The 22,517-nt window shown below is 41.6% G+C and overlaps 2 protein-coding genes across 4 annotated transcripts in view; both read left to right on the top strand.

The window, feature by feature from the left end:
* Positions 1-13,569, top strand: part of galnt14 (UDP-N-acetyl-alpha-D-galactosamine:polypeptide N-acetylgalactosaminyltransferase 14 (GalNAc-T14)) — a 129,933-nt gene extending 116,364 nt beyond the window's left edge. The window contains exons 14-15 of the mRNA XM_042321712.1: positions 10,526-10,645; positions 13,096-13,569. Coding sequence (XP_042177646.1) covers positions 10,526-10,645; positions 13,096-13,254 — 279 coding nt within the window. The 3' untranslated portion in view covers positions 13,255-13,569. The remainder of the gene's footprint in view (positions 1-10,525; positions 10,646-13,095) is intronic.
* Positions 13,570-14,704: 1,135 nt separating this feature from the next.
* Positions 14,705-21,242, top strand: angel2 (angel homolog 2 (Drosophila)). 3 transcript variants are annotated; one of them, XM_024420125.2, is made up of 9 exons: positions 14,705-14,918; positions 15,735-16,216; positions 16,379-16,608; positions 16,864-16,933; positions 17,334-17,755; positions 18,083-18,191; positions 18,319-18,388; positions 18,933-19,090; positions 19,556-21,242. In XM_024420125.2, exons 2-9 carry the CDS (start codon positions 15,742-15,744, stop codon positions 19,702-19,704), a joined length of 1,683 nt encoding a protein of 560 aa, XP_024275893.1. In that variant the 5' UTR covers positions 14,705-14,918; positions 15,735-15,741; the 3' UTR covers positions 19,705-21,242. The 3 variants fall into 3 exon arrangements, with proteins under 3 accessions (XP_024275893.1, XP_024275892.1, XP_024275894.1); XM_024420124.1 differs by lacking the exon at positions 14,705-14,918 and adding an exon at positions 15,309-15,484; XM_024420126.1 differs by lacking the exon at positions 14,705-14,918 and adding an exon at positions 15,309-15,484 and having other exon boundaries at positions 19,240-19,558.
* The last annotated feature ends 1,275 nt before the right edge of the window (positions 21,243-22,517 follow it).

Raw genomic sequence — 22,517 nt, 5'->3', positions numbered from 1 at the left:
GGAAATATTCCATCAACGTCCCACCAAACATACACAGAACATGGTTGCCATGTTCTGAGAATATAAGATATTAATGTTCTACACACGTTTCAGGGGAACGTTGCAAGAACATTCGTGTTCAGTTTTCTGAGGGTCAGGGCATTCCTGAAAGAACATTCCTGTATCCATTGTCTGTGGGTTAGGAGAATATTCCAACAATGTCCAACCAAACATACACAGAACATGTTTGCCATGTTCTCAGAATGTAAGATATTGTGTTCTAGATGGGTTTCATGGGAACGTTGCAAGAACATTTCTGTGAATCAATTGACGGGATGTCGCCTGATGGTTCCAAAGAAGTATTCTCAAAAAAATTAATGTTTAATTACACATCACGCCTTGTTCAAGCCCTGATTGGTGAACCACTGATCCATTCACAGCTCTTTTTGTCTGTGGCAAGGTTAGGGATATCAAATCAAATTGTATTAGTCACATGCGCCGAATACAGCAGGTGTAGACCTTACAGTGAAATGCTTACTTACGAGCCCCTAATCAACAATGCCGTTTTAAAAAACACGAATAAGAAATAAAAGTAACAAGTAATTAAAGAGCAGCAGTAAAATAACAATAGCGAGATGATATACGTGGGGGTACCAGTACAGAGTCAATGTGCGGGGACACCGGTGAGTTAAGGTAATATTGTAGATGTAGGTAGAGTTATTAAAGTGACTATGCATAGATGATAACAACAGAGTGTAGCAGTGGTGTAAAAGAGGAGGGCAATGCAAATAGTCTGGGTGGCCATTTGATTAGATGTTCAGAAGTCTTATTTTTTCAGATTTCCCACTTCCTGGTTGGATTTCTTCTCAGGTTTTTGCCTGCCACATGAGTTCTGTTATACTCACAGACATAATTCAAACAGTTTTAGAAACTTCAGAGTGTTTTCTATCCAAATGTACTAATAATATGCATATATTAGCAACTGGGACTGAGTAGCAGGCAGTTTACTCTGGGCACATCTGGACACCTTATTCATCCAAGCTACTCAATACTGCCTCCAGCCATAAGAAGTTAAATTGACTGTTCTTTCACCATAAATTTGATTTACGTATTTCAAAAATATAAGGGTTTTCTGTATAGCTGGTGTTGGTGGGGCATATTAACCTGTTAATTTTACTCCCGAATCACTATGATCAATATAAGTTTTTCTTGAGTGTACTTTTAACAGAGCTGAAATTTACTTCGAAGTGATTTCACCCTATTGCTTACACCTATCTATTTGTTTCAGATCTACACAAGTGCCCAGGGAGGAGGGGTTAAGGTTTTTTCTGGACAGGGCCTAACTATACCGGCCCAATAAGCACAACACCGTAATCACTGTACCAATAATGGATATCCGTAGGGACAGTATAATTAGGCCCTGTCCAGAAGAAACCCTAACCCCTCCTCCCTAGGCCTTTGAGTAGAACTGAAACAACTTGATAGGTGTAAGCAATAGGATGAATGCATTTGGATGTAAATGTGATAAAAGTACACTCATAATGTTTTATTGATCATAGTGATTCAGGATTATAAGTTTAAACAGGTTACTATGCCCCACAATTAGATACATATACAGAAAGCCCTTAAATTCATGAAAAAGGTCAATCAAATCAACGATGAGAGAATAGTCAGACTAACTGGTCTCTGACATGGACATGGTGGAGTAGCAGGAAGATCAGAGCTCTAAAACATTAATATTGTATATATATTATATATTGTATATATTCACTGCTCAGAAAAATAAAGGGAACACTTAAACAAATTTTAAATAAATTTGATTTCCATTGATAATTTTTGTGTGATTTTATTGTCAGCACATTCAACTATGTAAAGAAAAAAGTATTTAATAAGAATATTTCATTCATTCAGTTCTAGGATGTGTTATTTTAGTGTTCCCTTTATTTGTTTGAGCAGTGTATTATGAGAACATGGCAACCATGTTCTGTGTATGTTTGGTAATACATTGATGTAATATTCTCCGAACCCTCAGAAAACTGGACACATGAATGTTCTTGCAACGTCCCATAAAAGGCGTCTAGAACTTCAGTGTTGTATATTCTGAGAATATTGTAAATAAGAACGTTGTAAATAAGGTCTGTTAGACATTATGGGTTCCCCTAACTTTAACACAAAAACATGCTTTAAAAGTTTCTCAGAAGGTTTTTTCTAAAAATAGATAGAACGTTCCACTAAATAACAGAAAAGTGGACACTCAAACATTAGGTGAACATTATGAGTAACATTACAAAAACATTTATTTCCCTAGAATTGTTAGCTAGGCTTCACTCAAAGTACATTTAGTATGGCCACAGCTGTTCCTTATGATCCAGACTGATGGTTGTCAGGTGTTCTGATTAAAACAGGGAAGTGGAAGGAGATTCAGACAAAAACACAGCTTCCAATATGAAGGACTCGAGTGATGTTTTCACTCAGCCTTTATTCAACCAGTCTGTCTGCGCTCTTGTGTAAAGCTCCTAAAAGCAACTGTGCGTCTGCCTCCAGAAGTAGCACACAGCTTCTTCCCCTAGACTTCGAGCCATGCTAGATTAATATTAAATGAACATTGGCGTGCCACAACGGACATCGTAAAAAAGCTGTGCCATTACCGCAGGGTAATTAGATTTAATACAGAGCACATTTACACAGTGCAGTTTATCCTATTAAGCAGTGATATGTGCATACCCTGTGCCTTCTGACCTGTTCATCTGCTAGCAGGCCTCATCTCCACCCACCTGCCGTTTAACACACACAGCCCAGCTGGGCCTTCTTATTACAGACCTCCGCTCTGTTCTGCCCAGAGAGAGACCTACTGTACTGGGCTGTACTGGCCTACTGTTGTCACCTCCACAGTGAAACACCTCCACACAGGCCTTTGGCGAGGCTGCTGTTACTGATAGACATAGGCACGAGCTCGCAAACACACTTGTGCGCACATTGCCACAAATAACGTATGTGCACACACTCATACACACACACACACACTAGGCCCTATCCTCTGGGATGTGTTTCCAGGTGATGTGATTCTTATTGGAGCAGTGCTGTAATCTAATGATGTGACTGCTGCAGGGAAAGATAATCACTGATGATCCATGTGGACCAGCTCTTACAATAAACATGTCATAAACAATATGGGCTGTATTCTCATGGTAGAGCAGTGTATTTCATAAGAAATGGGGTGTAAAATAGCATATCAACATTTCATGCTGATGTAGGCCTATGTACAAAAAAGAGCCTTAAAAATCATGAAATGCTAGCTGTGATATTGTACACTTGTTAGTGTATGCTACTGCAGAGCTTGGTAGCCCTTTACACTTGTACCTGTATACAGGTTGAAAATGGCCGACTTGGGCTCTAACAAGCACCTAAATTGGAACATAGTGGCGGTACAGTAACATGCTATAAATGATGTCAGAGCGAGCGTATCTTTGTTTATTGTGAAGAAAATTTGCAGCAGCACACATGCCTGAATCCACTTATAACTCCTTTCTATGCGCACCAACATTTTCTGGTTTTCTGAATTGCCTTGTGAAAGCGTAACACTGTAAGATCCTATTTTATAACTTAGCTAGTCATCTTGGCAATATAACAAGCCATCAAATCATGTCCACCTGACCCAGATTACAAGTTATAATCAACCGTTTTTGGATTCCGTAAACAACCGTCATTGTGTGATGGTGGGTATACAGGGTTGTGTTCCAAACGAAACAGCGACAAGTGTGCTTGCTCTAGTTCCTCAACAGCACAGCTAGGAGAGCTGAAAAAAGTACCTTGTAGTTGAAGATTCTGAGTCATAAAAGTGCTTAGGAACTGTGCACACTCTGGAGAGGTGTGTGGACACCAGTTAGTCCTCTTACTCAAACCATTGTATTTTTTTGGTCTCATGTTGCACCTACCCCACATTTTCCATGAATAGTCTAAGCATGTTACATAATATATCCAGAATAGTTGCGGCGAAAAGTACAGTAAATGTAAAATGCAAATAAAGTCAACAGTGTAATGGTTTGGATCCAGTCTTGCAACAAGTGTGGTCTAACAATTTTCCCATTATCTCCATATAGTTCCCTTTCAATAGCTTGCTACTATGGTTACCATATGCTTTTCATATACAGTACCTGTCAAAAGTTTGGACTCATTCCAGGGTTGTACTCATTCCAGGGTTGTTCTTTATTTTTACTATTTTCTACATTGTAGAATAGTAGTGAAGATATCAAAAGTATGAAATAACACATATGGGATCATGTAGTAACCAAAAAGTGTTAAACAAATCAAAATATTTGTTATATTTGAGATTCTTCAAAGTAACCAACCTTTGCCTTGATGACAGCTAGGTACACTCTTGGCATTCTCTCAACCTACATGGGTACATGGGTACATCGGGTTTTGTACCTACATGGGTACAAAACCCGATGCGCACCAGTAACATAGTGCACAAGCACTTACAAACAAACAATTCCACACAGGGACATGGGGAGAACAGAGGGTTAAATACACAGCACTTAATGAGGGAAATGGAAACCAGGTGTGTAGGAAAACCAGACAAAACAAATGGAAAATGAAAAGTGGATCGACGATGGCTAGAAGACCGGTGACGCCGACCGCCGAACACCGCCCAAACAAGGAGAGGAAACGACTTTGGTGGAAGTCGTGACAGGTGTGCCTTGTTAAAAGTTCATTTATGGAATTTCTTTCCTTCTTAATGCATTTTAGCCGCTTCAGTTGTGTTGTGACATGGTAGGAGTGGTATATGGTAGATAGCATTTGGTAAAAGACCAGGTCCATATTATGGTAAAAGACCAGGTCCATATTATCAAGAACAGCTCAAATAAGCAAAGAGAAATGGCAGTCCATCATTACTTTAAGACATGAAGGTCAGTCAATCTGGAAAATGTCAAGAACTTTGAAAGTTTCTTCAAGTGCAGTCACAAAAACCATCAAGCGCTATGTTGAAGCTGGCTCTCATGAGGACCGCCACAAGAAAGGAAGACCCAGTTACCTCTCCAGCAGAGGATAAGTTCATTAGAGTTACCAGCCTCAGAAATTGCAGCCCAAATAAATTAAGTAAAAGACACGTCAACATCAACTGTTCAGAGGAGACTGTGTGAATCAGGCCTTCGTGGTTTAATTGCTGCAAAGAAACCACTACTAAAGGACACTAATAATAAGAAGAGACTTGCTTGGTTCAAGAAACACGAGCAATGGACATTAGACTGGTGAAAAACTGTCCTTTGGTCTGATGAATCCAAATTTGAGATTTTTGGTTCCAGTCGCTGTGTCTTTGTGAGACGCAGAGTAGGTGACCAGATGATCTCCTCATCTATGGTTCCTGCCGTGAAGCATGGAGGAGGAGGTGTGATGTTGTGGGGGTGCTTTGCTGGTGACACTCTGTGATTTATTTAGAATTCAAGGCACACTTAACCAGCATGGCTACCACAGCATTCTGCAGTGATACTCCATCCCATCTGGTTTGCGTTTAGTGGGACTATAATTTGTTTTTTTAACAGGACAATGACGCAACACACCTCCAGGCTGTGTAAGGGCTATTTGACAAAGAAGGAGAGTGATGGAGTGCTGCATCAGATGACCTGGCCTCCACAATCACCCAAACTCAACCCAAATGAGATGGTTTGGGATGAGTTGGAAAGCAGATGGAAGGAAAAGCAGCCAAAAAGTGCTCAGCGTATGTTGGAACTCCTTCATGACTGTTAGAAAAGCATTCCAGGTGAAGCTGGATGAGAGAATGCCAAGAGAGTGAAAAGCTGTCATCAAGGCAAAGGGTGGCTACTTTGAAGAATATAAAATCTGAAATATATTTGAAAGTGTTAACGTTTGTGGCTGTGAGACTGGATGGGACTTTGTTTTTGTGTGACCTTTTTTATTTCTGCCTGTCCTTGGGGAAGGAAAACCCTTGGAAACGTGGTCCACACAATAGACGGCTGAACGTAGCGCGAACTCCTTTGACCCACTTTCTAGGCCTACCTCAGCTGCTCCTCTCTCTTCATGTCAGTTACACAGCTTGATGTTTGCCTGGGGTGTCCTCCGGTATGTTTATAATTACCTGTAAAGAGAAAGAAACGGATGATAGAACATTTCACTCTAAATGAATCATGTTTTTTTGTGTATAAATGTTACCACTACAAAGTGCACATGCCTTGGTAATAAGATTGCTATTTCTAAATTAAGTAATGGTAAGAACTTACCTTTGATTCCTCGTTATTGATTAGGTGAAATGTTTGTTCCTTCAGCAGTGCTCCTTCTTCCTTCTGTGTTCGAGAGCGCCAATTATCCTATGGTTTGGTTACAGGCGCCAGCATACTAGGTTCGGTTTGCTTTTAGCAGAACCCAGCTACGCGAAGTGAACGTCTGTGCCTTGCATACTACCTTAAAAGACAGTCACTTGAAAAACTAGAAAAAAGCGGCAATATTACTGTTTGTCCCACTTGAGACGCTGTAGCTACAATATAGCCAGTACACATCCTCAAAATAGTCTGAAGTGATCTAAGATAAATGAAGAAATATGTCATTCATTTCTACGTTTTTGCGAGGTCTTAGTAGTGCAATTTGACATCTAACTGAGATGTATGATGCAGTATTTCTCAATGTAAAAATGTGCATGAAAACTGTTTGTCTCTCGTTGAATGACAAAAACACTTAATTGAAGAATCCCTCCATAGATCCCACTCTTACTAGGATTAGTACTGTTGACCAATCACAGACGAAGTGGCCTAGACCAAAACGAACAAAAACGTCATCATAAAATATGAGCAAACTGTTTCATGTAGGAAGCATGCTACAGGATTAACACATGCGCAATGGTTGCTAAATCCCAATTGATAGAATAATGTGTACCCTAGTTTATTTCTTCTTAATGCAGGATTCTCCAGTAGTAATTGTAATGTGTATATATTTATGGTATTTGAGAATGTGTAAACTGAATATGTTTATTGAGGGTCATGTCTTTATTTCTTAGCATTCATTATGAATCCTCACTCTGGACCCACTCACTCCTCCGGGCTCCCTCATCTCTGACACCTCCACCACTAAGATCGCCACTTCAGAAAATGGCATTACTTTTCAAACACTCCATTGGTTAATATATCTAGTGATCAGAGATTGGTACAATATCAATGGCACCTGGTCAGCACTGTGGTCGAAAGCAAATTGGTCATGTTGCTCATCAAGTATGACTATAGCCACTTTGTGCTTCATAGCATGCCCATGTAGTGATCACCATGGGATCGCTCTTGTGTTATCACACACACCGACACTTCCTGCTGTGTGCCCTTGATAAACATCTAGAATAGGAATCACCAGTTGGAAAGGTTGTCATTACTGCTGCTGCTCAGTGCTCACTCACTACATATCTTCCTAATTGACTTCAATTACAGTGCATTCGAAAAGTATTCACACCCCTTGACTTTTTCCACATTATGTTACAGCCTTATTCTAAAATGGATTCAATAGTTTTTTTGTCAATTGACACACAATGCAAAGGACAAAGCAAAAACAGTTTTTTTGCCATTTTTGAAAATGTATTGAAAATAAAAAACTGAAATAAGCATTACATAAGCATTCAGACCCTTTACTCAGTACTTTGTTGAAGCACCTTTGCCAGCGATTTCAGCCTCGAGTCTTGGGTATGGCGCTACAAGCTTGGCACACCTGTTTTTGGGGAGTTTATCCCATTTTTCTCTGCTGATCCTCTCAAGCTCTGTCAGGTTGGACGGGGAGTGTCAGTGCACAGCTATTTTCAGGTCTCTCCAGAGATGTTCGATCAGGTTCAAGTCCGGGCTCTGGCTGGGCCACTCAAGGACATTCAGAGATTTGTCCCGAAGCCACTCCTGCGTTGTCTTGGCTGTGAGCTTAGGGTCGTTGTCCTGTTGGAAGGTGAACCTTCACTCCAGTCCTGAGCGCTCTGGAGCAGGTTTTCATCAAGGATCTCTCCGTATTTTGCTCCGTTCATCTTTCCCTCAATCCTGACTAGTCTCCCAGTCCTTGCCGCTGAAAAACATCCCCACAGCATGATGATGCCACCAACATGCTTCACCGTAGGGATGGTGCCAGGTTTCCTGCAGACATGACGCTTCGTATTCAGGCCAAAGAGTTCAATCTTGGTTTCATCTGACCAGAGAATCTTGTTTCTCATAGTAAAAGTAAAGAAAAACCTTGGAATGAGTAGATGTGTCCAAACTTATGACTGGTACTGTAGACAGGTGTGTGCCTTTCCAAATCATGTCCAATCAATTAAATTTACTATAGGTGGACTCCGTTGAAAACAGGATGCATCTGACCTCAGTTTTGAGTCTCATAGCATTTAAAAAAAAAATGTAATCCATTTAAAATAAGGCTGTAACGTAACAAATTCTGGAAAAAGTCAAGGGGTCTGAATACTTTACGAATGCACTGTTCATAGCCAGAATCCTCTTCATGTCTTGGCATTGGCCCTCAGATGTCGCTTGCTAACAACTCAAGTTTCTTTAATACCAAACAAAACCGTTGACAGGATCTAACGTTTCAACATGTAATTCAATGAGTCCCTTGAGTGAAATCAGCTCTCAATTTGCTCTTGCTGTTGGGAAATCAATGAAAGCAAACATACATAAGTGGTCAATTGTATAGCTTGGCGAGGAACGGCCATATTTAGACAACTTACACAGACTAACCATGTACAACATCTTTTCAAAACACATGGTTATATGTAATGGAACCAAGGAAGTGTACAAAAGTCAAATCCAAGAACATGACAACTGTTACAAGAATACAAGCTTTCCACCAGACAAGGACACAGATGCTTTATTGTTTCTTTTTGGGCTCAGGGGAAGAAGACCTAGCCACAACTATAAAATCAAATGAAACTACAGTTTGTTATGGAGTGCATCTGGCCTGTATAGGACATATGGGTACAGAGATGTCACCTGGCAGCTGGTACCAGGAGGGACTTTAATAACTGCGTTTAAAAATAGGCTTTCTGTCTGACATTCTACCATAAAACACTAGGATTCATGACTTAATATGTGTGAATAATTTGATTCTTGGATCAATATCAAATCCTCTGCAAGCTAGCTAGACCATGGAAAGTGTCTGGATGTGCATGCACCACCATACACAGACAGGCTTAGCAGCATTGCTTCTACATCGTTTACGAGTTTAAGTGGTCAATGAAATTAGAATGTCTCGGTCTGGGACATGGGACATAAAGTATTTATTGTTTTTCATTTGGGGTTTTGCCATTGTTGAGACTCGACTGTCTCAACTGTTGGCGCGCACATGTGCGTGTGTGTCAATCTCCAGCATGCCATTTCAGTAACATTTCCCCAGGCTGGACCTACAGAGACAGACTCTTATTATTTCATGATGTATGGAATGTTCCTGTAGAGTGAACCCACTACCAGAGACAGATGCACTGGAGGCGTGGGTAGTGGTGTGTGCTGGACTGGGGACACACATTCTGCCCGGGTAGAGGGATTGGGTTGCCTCATGATTGGATGTAGCCTACACACATACATACCCAGTCTGTCATCTGAGGGTGTTTTAATAATGGGAAAAAAAATATGTCATTTTGTATTATCAGTATCTCATGATTGTGTGTAAATGTGTCCACACGCATATAAACTGAGTGTACAAAACATTAGGAACACCTTCCTAATATTGATTTGCACACCCTTTTGCCCTTAGAATATCCTTAATTCGTCGGGGGATGAACTATACAAGGTGTCGAAAGCATTCCACAGGGATGCTGGCCCATGTTGACTCTAATGTTTCCCACAGTTGTGTCAAGTTGGCTTGATGTCCTTTGGGTGGTGGACCATTCTTGATACACACGGGAAACTATTGAACGTGAAAAACCCAGAAGCGTTGCAGATGTTGACACAAACCGGTGCACCTGGCACCTACTACCATACCCTGTTCAAATATTCAATATTTTCAATATTCAATATTTTGTCTTGCCCATTCACCCTCTGAATGGCACACATACACAATCCATGTCTCAATTGTCTCAAGGCTTAAAAATCCTTCTTTAGCATGTCTCCTCACCTTCATCTACTCCAAGGATGGGCAACTTTGAAGAGGGTGGGGCCCACAAAATAAATGAGGGGTCGCAGTGGCCCAGGGCCACTATTTACCAATGTAGTAAATTAGCCGCTAGACTAATTTACCAATCTAAAATAAATTAAGCTGACATGGGTTAATTGAGTGATTGCTGATGCACAACCAAATTTCAAAATTGCACCTTGTGTATTTTATTATTCTCAACAGTAAGTTGAGACCAAAACTTTTTTTATTGGGCTGCGGGCCGCATGCTAGTTGCCTATTCCTGATTTACACTGATTGAAGTGAATTTAACAAGTGACATCAATAAGGGATCAATCATAGCCTTCACCTGGATTCTGTTTTGTACACTAGGTGTACATTGTGCTTTTTGTGTAGTGAGAGTGTATAAGACTGAATGAATAGTGTGTTGTTGTTGTGGTATTTGTTTGTAATAGCAGTGTATCTCTCTCCTCAGGAGTGGATTTACACCCACGGGCAGCAGATCCGTCAGCAGCAGCACTGCCTCTCTCTCTCCACCACCTTCCCTGCCTCCCAGGTCATGCTCATGCCCTGCAACATCAGCGACGGGAAACAAGTAAGAGCCCAGAGGGCGCCGTCCTCTCCTGAACACCCAGCATGCCACACCATGCTGGCCCGCCACTGCCACCGCAGCCCCCTGCCGTAAACAAAGACACTTCTAAAAGCCATAAATCATCTTTCACTTAGGCTTTCACACAGTGTAGAGGCCCCAGCAGAGCTACCTTAGAGCTCTGAGTTCTGGCTGTATCACCAGCCTGCTGCTGCACCCTAAGACAGAGGCAAGGTCCTCAGTCTATTTCAGCTTCTCTAACAGTACGCTGGCGATGCTGTTTACATGGTTTGAGGCTGTCTGAAAAGGTCATACATGCTTTATGACATTCATGGTAAACAATAAGGAAAACAAAACAAGAAACAGAGGAGTTGGTTTGTGCAGAATGTCTTCAGATACTGTTTATGAGTTGGAGGGTGTTTTGAGCAGCATGCATGACTGTAAAATGTGTTAACATTGTTGTTTGGGTCGAGACTGCAGGGACAGATGAATCATGAATATGTGGTGATAATGATTAGTGTCTGGGATCGTGAGAGGGAATTAGATTATACATATAATGCTTAAAACATTATACACAGCTCCGTCAGAGTCAAGTGAGTGTTTCATAGATAGATACATTCTAGAGCTCTATATCTGCAGGTAGATTTTATACTGAACAAAACTATAAATGTATCATGCAACAATTTCAATTCATATAAGGAAATCAGTCAATTGAAATAAATATATTAGGCCCTAATCTATGGATTTCACATGACTGGGCAGGGGTGCAGCCATGGGTGAGCCTGGGAGAACACAGACCCACCCACTTGGGAGCTAGGCTTACTGACTGGGAAGCCAGGCCCAGCCAATCAGAATGAGTTTTTCTCCACAAATGGGCTTTATTACAGACAGAAAAACTCCTCAGACGATCCCGCAGGTGAATAAGCCGGATGTGGAGGTCCTGGGCTGGCGTGGTTACACATGGTCTGCAGTTGTGAGGCCGGTAGGACGTACTGACAAATTCTCTAAAACGACGTTGGAGGTGGCTTATGGTAGAGACATTTACATTCAGTTGGACATTCCTGCAGTCAGTATGCCAATTCCCACAAAACATGAGACATCTTTTACATTGTGTTGTGTGACAAAACTGCAAATGTTAGTGTACTTTTGTTGTCCCCAGCATAAAGTGAACCTGTGTAATGTTCATGCTGTTTAATCAGCTTCTTGATATGCCACACCTGTCAGGTGGACAGATAATCTTGGCAAAGGAGAAATGCTCAATAACAGGGATATAAACAAATTTGTGCACAAAATTGGACAGAAATAAGCATTTTATGCATATGGGGAATTTCTGGGATCTTTTATTTCAGCTTATGAAACATGGGACCAACATTTTACATGTTGCGTTTATATTTTTGTTCAGTATATTAACAGTGCTCTGTTAACAGTAGCCCCAGCCCTCACGCTATCAGAAGTTGCTCAGGTATAAACTACTTCCTCCTGCTAAGAAGGCTCCCAGAGCAGTATGTTCCACCCCTGGCACACAAGACAGAAACTGTGCAATGAAGATAGATAATTACAACCGTGCTCATGTGTTCCCTCAGGCCACTGCAGGCTACAGCAGAGAGGCTCTCAGCATCCCACGAATGTGCTTTACTATCAATTGTGCTTCAACAGCCAGTAACAAGAACAATGACTTCAAGGCACCACAGGCACTGAATACTAATTGATTTAGTTTGAATTATTTTCTTTTTTAATTAAAAAGTGTAGTCTCCCTTTGCTTCATAAAAAAAAGGAAAAAATGTGTCATGGCAATTTGAGTCTTTGCTGCTTTGATCAGGGGTACAATGGAACAGCGCTTGTTTCTGTTCACTGAGTCTAAATACAGTGGAACAAAGACAGCTGTATCTCAGTGTCACATATTCAATGTATTGTTTTCTACCACTCAGGAGGGATACATGATCCTGATATGCCCCACTAGTCTTGGCAACAGACTTTGCCTGTCAGTTATCTAACCAGTGATGGATGCATGAGACAATGACAAATTCCTTGCATGTTTGTTAATATCCTGTAGTTTTGTTTATATGCTAATTAGTTCAACGGTATCAGCAATTCTGAGCAAAGAGTAGCCTAATTCCCTGCTCTGAACGATTATTGTAACTCGGCAAAAATTAAGTCAAGAGGGACATCTAGTGGTGAGTAGTGGGAGGTAGAAATGGTAGATAATGGCATCCCATACTGTAACAGTGCCATCCATGCACATGCCATGCAATAAAGATCATTAGCTAAATAAGAAGTCGACATTACGGGGTCAATATTGGACAATAGTTGCCCAAACTCCTTTTCTTTTACAGTATTTATTTGAACCAATGGCGTTCAGAAACAATTCATGGACAATAACAGTTTCATTGCATTAGAATGCCTGTCTCTGTGTACAGTATAGTTTCTTGATCTTTGTATGACCTGTTGTGTTCCAGCGATGGCAGAAGTCAGGCACCCACCTGGAGCACCTGGTCTCCCACTTCTGCCTGGACAGTGAGATGGCCCTGGAAGGCATCGAGAGCAGCAAGATGCTGGTGATCAGCCCCTGTGAACTGACAGCCTACACCCAGAGATGGGAGATGCCCTTCTCATGATCCATCCACAACACAAGCCTTCCTGTAGAGGAGGACTACACTACGAGCACTCACGACCTACTGCAGTACTTACTGTAGCCAAGAGCTTTTAGAAAGAGATGGAGGAGGTTGGACACTGGCGTAAAGGGTATTTTTGGTCACTGAGATTAGTCTTTATAAGATGGCATGGACTTGGACTGACGTCAGCACATGCAATTGTTCAACAAGACACTCAGCAGCAGTGGTGGAAAATGTACTCAATTGTCATACTTCAGTAAAAGTAAAGAAGAAAGAGAAAATGACTCAAATAAAAGTGAAAGTCACCCAGTAAAATACTACTTGAGTAAAAGTCTAAAAGTATTAGGTTTTAAATGTACGTAAGTATCAAAAGTAAATGTAATTGCTAAAATATGCTTAAGTATCCAAAGTAAAAGTATAAATCATTGCACATTCCTTATATTAAGCAAACCAGATGGCACTATTTAAAATATATATCTATATATATATTTAAGGATAGCCATGGTCACACTCAACACCCGACATAATTTACAAATGAAGCATGTGTGTTTAATGAGTCCGTCAGATCAGAGGCAGTATGGATGTTCTCTTGACAATTTCCTGTCCTGCTAAGCATTCCAAATGTAACGAGTACTTTTGGGTGTCAGGGAAAATGTATGGAGTAAAAAGCACATGATTTTCTTTAGGAATGTAGTGAAGTAAAAGTAAAAGTTGTCAAAAATATAAATAGTAAAGTAAAGTACAGATACCCCCAAAAAACGACTTAAGTAGGACTTTAAGGTATTTTTACTTAAGTACTTTACACCACTACTCAGCAGGGCTGAAGTCATGTATTTTGGGCTAATATACTGTAGATGGAAATACAAGGGACACCATTTTTCATTGCAGTTGTCATTGAAACACATGTGGTCTGTCACTCACAACTATTTTTCTAACTGCTACTTCAAATGTAGAAATCCTGTCTTCGTAATTACATTTCAATGGTGATCTAATATGGGATGGTTTGCAGCTGTGGTGGAATTTGTGACAGCAAATTGAATGCACATGTCAAATGACAATATTTTTATATCCTAATTTAGGATTTGTGAAAAACATTTAATGATTCCCATTTCTTTTTCATTGAAATGGAGATGATCTTTACACAAAATGTCTATGATCCTGAAAACACACAGAGACACACACACAGAGACTGTAATAGCCAGTGCTGCGATGTCAAACCTGGAAATAAAAGAAATGCAGAACATTTGTTATTATTTTTGTGTTCGTCAGTGATACATGTAAACTATGTAAGAATATTGATAACATTTTATAATGGTGAAGGTGGAATGGCCCCTTACCTGATGAATTACAGTTTCAGTATAATTAGTATAAATGTTCTTCAATTATTCAACTACATAAATATTGTATGATGCTACTGTTTCCAGCACAGCACTGGCAGCTCGGTAGGCATTACCAGCATCTTCCAGTGCGGTGCAGCGACACATCAGCCCAGTGAGGAATAGACCACAATGTACCGCATATCAATGGATTTACAAAGACAGGCGAACGTCAAGAGGTGTTGACCGCAACACGGCTTAAAGGGAAGGATTTGAGAATAAATAGCCTAATAACCACTCACTCAAAGGAAAATGCCTGGCTAACTTCTATGGGTAAACGATCATTCGCAGGTATGTTATGTCACGCTATCAGATATACCGGCCGGTGTAATGTTAGCAATAGCTATCTAGTGCCCTTGTTATTTGGGTAAGACATTTTCTAAATAAACTAGTCTTTGTCGAGCATATTTTGCTAATCAATTACGATTAGTTTCTCTGAAATCTGTCCAATAATATAATTGTATAGTCGACTGAATTCTTTACAATTTGAAAGTGACATTTGTTGAGTTTTCGATGTCCTCCGTTATGACATTTTTGTCTGCATCGTATTGGAACATAATGGTAGATGTAGTTTTTTCCGGAACATTTGATTATGTTGGATTGGAGATTCATAATGGAAAACACTACATATCCCATGACAATGAACGGAGCGCTTTATTATTGCGTCATGTTTACCAACGTCATAATTTGAGGACTCGAAGATGGCCTGCTGAAATTCGCTGAAGCACTAGATTCAGATTTGTTTTGGGCAGAAACACTTGTTCGCTGTGTTGTAGAATACACTGTGATGTTTGCAGATAATATTCCATGTCTCGACATCAAAACCTAAACCATGTCTATCCAAACGCCCAACAAAAGTAAGTTGTAACGCTCATTTCAGACAACTAAAGAGCTAGCTATTGTGATTATGCTATTTTGCTAGTTACCTAGCTTAGCCAGCTAGTATGGTTGGTGGTCATAATCACTAACACAGGTAGTTCGTTAGCCTATGCAAATCCTTGCTATTGAATGACCGGATGCTATTGAATGACAGGATATGCTTTTGTAAAGAAAACGCTATGCGTTGCTGCTTGCTTGATCTGAGTGCATATAATTTCTCTCCCGCAGTCAACCCATGTTTTCTCGACACCTGACCGCGTTTGGCTCTCACTGGTTGCCCCCAACTCAGGCCCCATTCGGCGGCTGGAGGAACGTACATTTCCCCAGTTATCCATGTCGGCCGGGTGTGCCCCCTCCACCTCAACTCTCCCATCCCACCAGGCACCTCTCAGGGGCCTTCCAACCTCAAGATACCCATAACACCAACTGGGCAAGACTACAGTCCAAACAACACCTCCCACCAGGGTTCCCTTTTCACGGTTTTCCTCATCGACACTTCCACCTTGGACTGATGGAGTGCTCAGACAAGGAGCCTCCATACAAGCGGAGGAGGAGTTCAGAGGAGAGGGCTCCAGGGGATAGATCCAAGGGCTCCCCCAAACGAGAGTACGCACCAAGACAGGCTCGCAGTGACACAACCAGCCCCAACTGCTGGTTCAAAGACGGGAAACCACCGCCTCCTGGGACAAGTCCGCCAAGACAGGCATTGGGTAATACTTAAGTTTCAAAAACTGCCGCTTTTCTTGAGAACACTGTTATTCTTTGATCTGGAATGAACCTGAGGTGGATTAGGTTTAGTCCAATATGGGCCATGTCAAGCAGTGTCATTAACTTTCTAACTGTATTGTTTTGTGCTGTTTGTGCTTTTCCAGAGCTGAAGAGACAATGGGAGGACTTCTCACACTGCTATAAGTCCAGACCCCAGTCTGGTGGTGGGAGGCGAGAACCACCCTTTGAGTTCTCTGTGATGTCGTATAACATCCTCTCCCAGGACCTACTACATGACAATAACTACCTGTACAAACACTGTAGCTCCTCCATCCTCAACTGGAATCACAGGCTCTCCAACATCCTGAAAGAGCTCAAAGAGCACAACGCAGATGTAAGTGAATGGTTCATGAATCATTACTGATGGTACAAGAAAGTATCTCCCACCATTTACATGATCTATTGGCTTGTGATCGATTCAGATTTACCAACATTGATTATCATCACAAGGAACAGAAAACACAACATAGTGGCCCTCTTTTGACTAGTTTAAGTCTGTTTCCCTTCAAGCAAGTCAAAGTAGTGATGACACCGATTGTTTTAATGTTAGATGTGTACTGTGAAATGAAGTCAAACTTTGTCTCTATAGATAATGTGTCTGCAGGAGGTTCAAGAGGACCACTATGAAAAACAGATCAAACCCTCTCTAGAAGCATTAGGTAATTCACCCTGTTGGTCCCTTACTGTTTTGTATTCGGTGGTGCCCATATTGTTTTGTTTACTAAGCCTATTCTTAGTAAACAGGGCTGTAGCTCTGCCTATTGAAATCTGAAAGCCTGTCAAATAATACAACAACAATACTGCAAGTGATATTGCCTTTGGAGGTTACATATGATATGACCACTAGAGGGAGCCACTGGCATAGATAATTAATATTTTCTCAAACCACTTCGTTTTCCTGAAGAAAATTAAGTAGCACCAGCGCTTCAGGTATTCCAAAACATATTTCCTCTTTCAATAATTAAAAAACATTAAAGTCAAAAAAAAATAATCACAGTTTATGAGAAATGTGTTCTATTTTCTTTGATGTAGTGATTTATTTCCCATTTCTTTCCCCAGGTTACCAGTGTGAGTACAAGAGGAGGACAGGCAGGAAGCCTGACGGCTGTGCCGTGGTCTATAAGAAGGACCGCTTCTCCCTGCTGTCCAGTCACCCAGTGGAGTACTTCCGCCGGGGCATCCCCCTGCTAGACCGGGATAACGTGGGCCTGGTGCTGTTACTGCGCCCCACAGGATCCTCCAGGCCGGAGGACTGCGTTTGTGTGGCCAATACACACCTCCTGTACAACCCCCGGCGCGGGGACATTAAGCTGGCCCAGTTGGCCATGCTGCTGGCAGAGATCAGTACAGTGTCCCGCCTCCCTGACGGCAGCTCCTGTCCCATCATCCTCTGTGGGGACTTTAACTCTGTGCCCTGGTCTCCCCTGTACAGCTTTGTTAGGGAGAGCAGGCTGGAGTACGACGGTATTCCCATAGGCAAGGTGAGGGCCATCATCTACACACCCAGCCTCTTTCTGTCACTTTCTGCAGTGAGATAAGAAGCTCATTGGCTGATGCTGATTACTGCAGAGGGAACATAATGTTCAGAGAGAGCTGCTATAAAATGTGAGCTGCTATGAAATGTTCCTTGCGCTCTTCTCTGTCAGACATGCTCTAGTATTTCTCATTCATTTTCAACCCGTTTGGAATGCCCGTTCAGTATGATTTTTGTGCTTACCACCAAATAACCACATTAGTGTACAGCAAGTTGATTTACTGCGCTAGGTTCACACCGTTTTGTCTATCTTAAAGCAAGCGTGTGTGTGCAGGTGTCAGGGCAGGAGGAGAATCCCAGAGGCCAGCGGATCCTGACCGTGCCCATTTGGCCCCTTAGCCTGGGCGTCACCCAGCAGTGCCAGTATGCGACTGCCCCTACAGGTGACCTATCGCAGTCCATCCACCACACTGTCTCAGTGAAGGGCCTCTGGCCGTTACCAACACTGAGGAAATGCACCTTTCTTTCTTCTGATCTGCATATGACGTTAATACTCTTCTTTCCTCCCAGATGTTGACAGGGGAATCACCAACCTGTCTGTGCAGGACTTTGCAGCACCACCTATGGCAGCTATGAACAGGTCCGTTATCTCCGGTTGGATTTCTGGGTTAAATAATCATTTAGTTGAGACAGTTTGATTTCTCCAGTCTCTGCTGTTTTACAGTCAGTTAGTTCTTAATTCTGTCACGTAACTGTAAGAGATCTGATCCTGTCAGAGGTGCTACACCAGGACTTCCTCTGACTAACAGCCTTCAATATTAATGCTTTTCAAACAGTTGAGTCTCTGCCGTTCAACAGCACTGTAATCTGTTTTGACTGGCGTCTGCACATCTGACAGCCGAGCTGATTTTTTTTTCCACGTCTGTCTCCCCGTCTCTCACCTCCCCCCTTCTCTCGCTCTCTCGTTTGCATGCCTTGGAGAATGGAGGAGACAGCAGTTAGCTACATCATTCCCCTACAATGTTAATTTGAAGCAAGTGGAACTGCTCATAGGGAGAAGTGTCTATGTCTGGATGATTTGTTGTTTGTCCAGTGTAGTCCGAACTACAAGCAGCAACTGTCTGTCTTAATTAGTGGTTGAAGTGACGCCAGTGCCCTGTGTGACTGTCTCTCCCCATGTCCAGACCCAGTATAGAGCACAGTCTGAGGCTGACATCAGCTTACTCCCACTACCTGACAGAGGACAGCAGGCCTGAGATCACCACCTGTCACTCCAGGACAGCCATCACTGTGGACTACATCTTTTACTCTGCAGGAACTGGGGACATTTCCACTCAGCCAGGTACACACAGTATACCACATAACATTACACACACTATATACATCACATAGGATTTGTTGATTGATTGTTACACAGGTCTTGGAGCAGGGTGGCATCTGATAAACAATGTTGTTTATAATAAGATCGGTCCTGCAATGTGACTTCTGTAGATGCTGCAGTGCAGTGGGCTGTGGAGTGAGACTTCCAGGCTGCATTAAGGAACTATGACTACATTTTCCCTGATCAAGATCGCATCTGGAAAAACTCAGGGAATTAAAGGATACTTGGGGATTTTAGCAAAGGGGCACTTTATTTACTTCCCCATAGTCAGATGAACTAGTGGATACCATTTTTATGTCTCCAGTATGAAGGAAGTTAGTTAGCATTAGCTTACAAAACTAACTAGTGTTACCCATAGACTTCCAGTCATCGTGCTATCTGCTATCATGCTAAGTATCCCTTTAGCCATGTCTGTTTTCCTCCCAGAGGGTCCATTGCCAAGACAAGGGCTGCAGCTGCTGGCCAGACTGGCCCTGGTGGGACAGACAGACCTGGAGGCCGTCAACGGGCTGCCCAATGAGCACAACTCCTCCGACCACCTGCCCATACTGGCCTGCTTCCGCCTCTGCCCCTGAGGCTGGATGTTAGGGTTCAGGGGTTAGCGCCTTGGACAGAACTGGGGGTCAAAGACCTGGGGAGACCCATAAATCCATCCATACCGCTCACCAGCAGCCAAACACCAATTGTACACAAGCTCACCATGGCTTTTGTCTCTCATCTCTCATGATCTCATATCCCCAGGAAATGTTGGAAAGGTACAAACACTGACACTGGTAGATGTTGAACTTTAATTTCAAAGACATTATTGATGAATTTGGAGCTTTGCAGTGGCCTGACTCTAGTGTGTAGATCTAGGCTACTGCATCAAGATGTTTACACATTTTAACTTTTTTGTGTTATTTTTACATTGGTTGAAGATATGAAAATATACATTTTTAGATTTGAATGATTTTATAAATGTTGATAAATTCATTAAAAAAAATATATATATATATCTTAATGTCATACAGTACTATTGGGTTTGATAATTAGCACAAATGAATGCAAAGTACTTACCAAGGAAGAATTAATATATATACGAAGAGAAGGAAGAAACTACCTTGCAGCTGGCGGGACACCATAGAATAGGTTTTATAGACTAGGCTGTTATAGACTAGGCTGTTAAGTGTACTGTTAGACAACAGTCTCTGTCGTCACACATTTCACAGGTCTGCAACAAAATCATCGGCACCTCCTGTAATCTCAGAAGGATTGCAAAATATATGCCAGAGCAAATTCTCAAATAAAAAAGCTATCATCGGGCTCCCGAGTGGAGCAGCAGTCTAAGGCAGTCTAAGGCACTGCATCTCGGTGCTTGAGGCGTCACTACAGACCCTGGTTCGATTCCTGTATCACAACCGGCCGTGATTGTGAGTACCATGGGGCGGAGCCCAAATGGCCCACGTTGTTAGGGTTTGGCCCGGGGTAGGCCGTCATTGTAAATAAGAATTTGTTCTTAACTGACTTGCCTGGTTAAATAAAGAAAATCATCCATTGTCAAATGAACTACTGCTCTGTCGTCTGGAGTAATGTAAGAGCCTTTTTCATGAAATTCACCACTCTGGTAGACCAACCACTATATAAATGGATATGGTCAAAGATGTAAACACATGGAGCAGAACCAAGACCACCAAAACCCAAATTAGAGCAGGGCAAAATAGCTTTTAGTTTCAGAGCAGTGAAGTCCGGAACTCCTTGGCAGAAAGTTTTTAAAAAACTTGCCAAATAGTTGATTTACGAGATTAATTCATAAAATATCTTGAACAACTAGAGTCGGTCTAAGGTTATTGTAACACTGTATGCTATGTTGTATTTCAATTCATATATGCACACGGGCTGGGGGGTGTAACTCGTAATAGGAATGTGGATCTTTGTGCTTTTATTTTGCTTTTGTTTTCTCATTTCTGGATGTTTTTACATTTCTTAAGGACTCATGGAAGACTAGCCTTTGGGCTAAAGGAGATTCAAATCAAATAATGTTAGTATTGAAAATGAAGGCTGTGTCCGTCACAGCTATTGTACCGCATGTAACACAATAATAGACCTGCAATTAAAGACACACTGTACCTGTTCAGCTCTCTGTAATAATATCACATTGCATTGAATGAGTTCCAGGGATTGTATGAACAGTACCTCTCAGAGATTAAGGCACACTGGTGGACAGAGAATCAATCAGTCAAATGTAAAAAGGGCTTCATAAATACATCAGCCGATGTCACAAAGTGCTGTACAGAAACCCAGCCTAAAACCCCGAACGGCAAGCGATGCAGATGATCAGAAAAAATGTATCTTTCTCACTTGAGGCCTCATTTATCAACCGTGTGTCAATTTCATACTCAATTCTGGGGTACATGGAGATTCTGGGATTTGCAACATTGATGTCTTCATTGATAAATCACAGCCATATTCTATACTTCCAGAAGTTGTGTGCACACATGGTTTGAGATATACTTAGAGATAGACACACCTTTGTGTGTGCACGCACCTTTGATAAACGAGGCCCCTAGAGAGGAATGAAGGTGAACCCAGGGTGCAGAACCTTGGGAGTATGAACAGCTCATTGATAAGAACAGCCATCTCTGCCTTTAGATGAGGAACCATTGGAGTCAGTCCCTGACAAGACAACTTCTCTCAACATGTATTTGTGTTTTTAATATTCTACACACTTCTCTAAGACCACACTGCAGATTCCTCAAGCCTATTCCCAATATTGCACATCAATCTTTTTCTTTAGACCGAAACTAAGTCAGAGTTTAAGGACATTGAATTTGGATTTCCTTATAGGCATAGAAGCAGCTCTCTAATGTGTATTATTTTGGTTGCCTTATATAATGGCAACATTAGTGCTATAAACTGCCATTCTCAAGCACACAAACCGCTGCTGTGAAGACCATTGAATTAGATGTAGTGAATATCAAGTGGTTAGTCTTGTTTCACTAATTGGCCCTGCTTCTGTTTTGACATTGCTCACCTTCTCAATAAAATGTGATAAAGTCTGAAGCCAAATTGAATTAGCCTATGATGCCTTGCCAGTGACATGCCAACGGTTGTAAATAAAAAGATGAGCCCCTTCATACACACGTCCCATTCAAATACGTTCTCTGGACTTGATTTATTGCATCTCCTTTGACTCATTTTAAATTTGAATCTCTAAAATGATGCTGTTCTTGACTTTTGTCTTTTTTGTGTGCCAAAAGTATTAATTTCATTTGGTTCCTCACCACCTACTCCTGGCTGACATGTCTGGCTGATGGTGTGAATGAAAGCCTTTAGGACTCAAGTCTCTGGTCTTAGAGTTAAGTGATGTTCTGCTGACATCTGCAAAGTCTCTGCTGCTACTGCTGCTTTG

This window comes from Oncorhynchus tshawytscha, linkage group LG05, assembly GCF_018296145.1.
Source record: "Oncorhynchus tshawytscha isolate Ot180627B linkage group LG05, Otsh_v2.0, whole genome shotgun sequence".
In the NCBI taxonomy this organism is placed as follows: domain Eukaryota; kingdom Metazoa; phylum Chordata; class Actinopteri; order Salmoniformes; family Salmonidae; genus Oncorhynchus; species Oncorhynchus tshawytscha.
The sequence above is the reverse complement of the archived record's forward strand: the minus strand, read 5'-3'. Positions and strand labels throughout refer to the sequence as shown.